The 5,000-nt window shown below is 34.5% G+C and overlaps 1 protein-coding gene across 2 annotated transcripts in view; it reads right to left on the reverse strand.

Moving 5' to 3' along the window:
• The window catches only part of mgat4a (alpha-1,3-mannosyl-glycoprotein 4-beta-N-acetylglucosaminyltransferase A), a 122,140-nt gene that overhangs the window by 65,743 nt on the left and 51,397 nt on the right, over positions 1-5,000 (reverse strand). For both annotated transcript variants that reach the window (XM_068223540.1, XM_686404.8), the window contains exon 3: positions 119-286. In XM_068223540.1, the coding sequence (XP_068079641.1) occupies positions 119-286 (168 nt within the window). The remainder of the gene's footprint in view (positions 1-118; positions 287-5,000) is intronic.

The raw sequence follows: 5,000 nt of genomic DNA on the forward strand, positions 1-5,000 counted from the left end.
AATGACACACACACACACACACACACACACACACACACACACACACACACACACACACACACACACACACACACACACACACACACACACACACAGCTCTCTCTTTATGGTGACTAACCTGAGAAGTTGGAGAGGGCATCTTTGCTGCCGTTGGTCTCTGAGATGGCTCGTCTGAACTGCTCCAGGATGGCATTGAGTTCAGAGGAGCGCTGGAGTGTTCGGTGCTCCGCCACCCGCAGACGCTCCCGCAGGGCATGAAACTCCCTCTGATACGCTACCAACTTTTCTACAGAGAGAAGAAGACACATAACGTGAGGTCAGACTGATGCAAAGCTTCAATCATCATATGAATGAATGGAGGAAAGGGAGTACAGTTTTGACACCATAAGCTGTCGTCTAGGCCGTTTTCAAACAAAATAAAAAAAGTAGGAAAAATAAAGTTGAAATAAAAACATTTGTTAACTAATAGATTAAAACTATTGTTTGGCGAAGATTAATCATAATTAGGCCAAATTCTACCCCTTAGCCCTTCCCCTTTCCCCTACCCCATCACTTTGCGCATTCACGTGCTTAGGGCTAAGGGGAAGTGCTAGATATCCCTTGAAACTGAGATTTCCCAGAATACACCAGCCACAATGACTGGAACTGAGGAGATACACAAATGCATTTTTTTTTGTCATTATTACAAATTTTTACAACAAGCAATACATCTTGTTACATAGACATATACATATAAAGAATATATAAACATATACATGTAAAATATATACAGACATATAAATGAGAAGATTTTTTTCCAACACATTTCTACACATAATAGTTTTAATAACTCATCTCTAATAACTGATTTATATAACCTTTGTCATGATGACAGTAAATAAGATGACAAGATGTTTTTCAAGACACTTCTATACAGCTTAAAGTGACATTTAAAAGGCTTAACTAGGTTAAAACTAGGCAGGTTAGGGTAATTAGGCAAGTTATTATATAATGATGGTTTGTTCTGTAGACGGAAAAAATATATAGCTAAAAGGTGCTAATTATTTTGACCTTAAAATGGTTCTTAAAAAATTAAAAACTGCTTTTATTCTAGCCAAAATAAAACAAATAAGACTTTCTCCAGAAGAAAAAATATTATCAGACATACTGTGAAAATTTCCTTGCTCTGTTAAACATCATTTATGAAATATTTCAAAAAGAAGAAAAAAATTAAAAGCGGGGCTAATAATTCTGACTTCTACTGTATATACACACACACTTACATACGTGCATATACATACATACATATCTAAATGTAAAGAAAACATTTTCTCAAATATATGCATGCATGTGTGTATTAACATACTGTACACAGTATATATTATTATATTATGAAACAAACTTTTATTTTGGATACAATTAATCATGATTAATTTTTGCTCAAAACTATTAAAACCTAAACCTATTAAGCATAACTTAAAATGTCAATACAAACTGATATAACTAGGTAATTATATGGATAGTTCAAGCAAAAATTAAAATGTACACACTATTTATTCTGCCACAAGTGGGTCCAAACCTACTATCTATATATCAACGGTTACAGGTGTTCAGCTTTCTTCAAAATACGTACTTTTGTGTTATAGAGAAAAAACAAATCCTATAAAGGTTGAAAACCACTTGAAGATCAGTAAAGAGTGAGTAAATTTAAATTTTGGGGTGAAAAATTAAGCCCCTTTAGTTGGAGTATTTAAAATAAAAGTGCAATAAAAAAGTTTATATAATAATAATTAAATAATAAAACATTAAATACATAATAATGAAAATAATATATCTTAAAATAGCCCCAGACAAGGTGAAATAAGAAGTACATTTAATCTTTTTATTCCACAATGTCTGCCAATCAAAAAAATAAGTAACGATCTTCACAATTTCTAAATGTGCCTGAACTTAGGGGAAAGCTTTTATTAAAGGGAAAGCTAAAAGAATCAGGAAATATGTGATCACTGACAACATTTGCATGTAAAATAAAATAAAAAAATAAATTTGAAACCTCAAGCAAGCAAACAAAACATCCCTATTCCAGCCTTACTGTGCTGCACATTATTTGCATTTTTTTTTTTTTTTTACAGCAGCCAGGAAAAGGTTTACAATTCTAAACATTTGAATGTATTAACAATAGTTTTGGGAAGCAATAGTGTGTAACAGTGTGATATTACAGAGCAAACATATGCTAATCTATCTAAATATGTTTTAGACTGCCTGGGCATAAACATGTTTTTTGCTATCCATGAAGAATAATTATTTTGCTTTAATAAGCTTTAAACGTTTTGTTATCAATCTTGACCTATGTGACCTATTTTTTATCATCATGTGACTATGGAACTAACTAAGCAGTTTTCTCGGCACTGAGATGAAATGCTACGGTTGAATAAATAACTAAAAAGACAATAAAAACGTTTCTGCTTTTAATTGTTGTGTAAACACCCACCTAAATGCATCCCGCAAGTGCTTTACAAAAAAAAAAAAATCATAAATAAATAAATAAAACATGAATCACAAAATATAAAACTGTTAATTTACAAATATTTGTTTACAATGTGTACAAAGCCCATATTCAAATCAACAAACACTAGCCCCTTTCACACATACAGACCTTTCCGGAAAATTACCGGCAATTTTCCGGAAAGTTGTAGGTGTAAACAGGTCCTTTTTGAAAATACCGGTAAATTCGTTCTGGTTATTTTCCGGAAAGAGAAGTTGTAACATTACCGGTAATTTGCCGGAATGCTGCGCTGTGTGAACGCAAAAGGAAGATTGCCGGAAAGAGCGTGTGCACGTCTAGAACGTGCTGGCGTGAGACATCTGCTTTAGCCAATCAGAACAGTCAGACGCATTCACGTCCGCGCGGTTTATGAGAATAAAAGCCTTTGAATATTTTTCCAGACACATTTAGCTGCTAGAAGTTAGTCAGATCACGTTTATATGTTCTTCTTAATGCCAACTGTGTAAATAATCATCGATAAGTTGCTTATGATAAGCCGCTGTTTGTTTACCTTCAAGATTTGCGTGTGCCCGTGTATTATGAACATCTCGACATGCGATCGTGATCCTCCATATGTTTTCATCGAAGTTGTTCACAATACTGATCATCCACAGAGTTTGTAATGTAGTCAAATGTTTACAAATACAAGCGCAGCCGTTTAGAGCTCATTTGTGGTGAATGATGTCAGAATTTACCGGTATTTTGGAATGGATGTGTGAACGGTCTTTTCTGGAAAAATTCCGTAACGTCCTTGCCTGTGTGAACAGCGCTTTTTTAAAATTTACCGGTAAAGTCGTTCCGGAAATTTTCCAGATTTTTACCGGTATCACTGTGTGAAAGGTGCTATTGACAGATGCTCGGCGAGAGTTTGAGGTTGAATAAAAACAGCCTGTCAAGAAAGCTTGACTGAAGTCAGCAAAAGCATTTCTTTTTTCAGAAACCAGAGCTTGATTGCATCATTCTATGAAACATGGTCTTCCTGGAAGGTTATCATACTAGAGCTTAGCGTGAAGAAAAGCGAGAGGAGAATATAAAGACTGATAGTCTGTGGTCTGAGGCAGAGCCAGTGAGAAGAGCCCTCTGTTAGAGCCGATTAGCCTGGGGGCACACCGCCTGCTTTATTTGCAGACTCAACATGCTAGAAGTCAAACCACAGCATTGAGTTTAACGCATGTGAAAGGATCGCAGACCTTCGCCAAGCACACAACAGAGACTGACTGACTGAAACAAAACCTTTTCCACAGTCTATCAAGTCTGATTTTCTTGCTTACGGTTCAATTTTAGTGAGGATGTTGAAGTCCAATTTTCCAGAAGAGTATTTATTTGTGTCCGTGTGGAAATGTCAGGCTCTCTTGACAGAGACGAGAGCTTGATGGCTCTGAACTTCTACTTTGATGGCTGAAAGAATGACTGCTTGTTTGACCTCAGCAAGTTTCTCTCAGGTTTTCTCCTTGATCTCTCTTTTGTCCTGAGCGTCTACATTCCCAGCAAGCCCTTCATCTCACTAAAGAAGGACTTTTGTTAGGATTCAGCATCTTAGCTTTTTTAGGTTTTCCCTTTAGCAACACTAGTGCAGGTTTTATATCCTCTTTTCTTGGCTTGGCATTTTATTGACTCATCTTTAACTTCTCTTTATGGATTTCTTTAGAATTGGCTTTTGAATGGGTGTTTCTTTTTTAAATGTGGGCTTTCTGTTTCTTCTTTTGGAATATTTCATATGCTCTCACCAACTAATAGGTTAGTAATTTGTGTATTAAAAATGTTTGGTGTAAATATGTATAGAAGCTCACTTATAACTTGTTTTGGATAAGAGAGTCTGCTAAATGTTCCCTTCACTATTCAAAAGTGTAGTGTGAGGTTTTAATTCATTCTATTTTTCAAGCAATTAATACTTTTAAGTATTCGTTGACAGCAACAAAAGTGACTTTAAAACATCTATAATGTCACGTTTTATTTCTTTAAATATTTATGTGGAAAAATTCAGGGTTTTTTGATGATTATAGAAAAGCACAAATATTACAACACTAAATTAGCATATCAGAACAATTTCTAAAAAAAAAAACATCAATTCATAATTCTGAGTCAGAACTGCAAGTGGTCAACATGTAATTGCAAGTTTATAGTAAGGCTGGACAATAAGAAGAAAGAAAGAAAGAAAGAAAGAAAGAAAGAAAGAAAGAAAGAAAGAAAGAAAGAATGAAAGAAAGAATGAAAGAAAGAAAGAATAAAAGAAAGTAAAGGAGGGAGGAAGGAAGTAAATAAATTAAGTAAGAGAAAAAAGAAAGGAAAGAAGGAGGGGAAGGAGGAAGGAAAAAAAGGAAGTAAAAGGAAGGAAAGAAGGTAGGAAATAAAGAAAGAAAGGAAAAAATAAAGGAAAGAGAGGATGGAAGGAACGATAAAAAGAAGGTATGGAGGAAAGAAGAAAAAAAGTGAAAGAAAGAAAGTAAAGAAAAATAAAACAAAGGAAGGAAAAGAA

Source organism: Danio rerio, chromosome 9 (assembly GCF_049306965.1).
Source record: "Danio rerio strain Tuebingen ecotype United States chromosome 9, GRCz12tu, whole genome shotgun sequence".
In the NCBI taxonomy this organism is placed as follows: domain Eukaryota; kingdom Metazoa; phylum Chordata; class Actinopteri; order Cypriniformes; family Danionidae; genus Danio; species Danio rerio.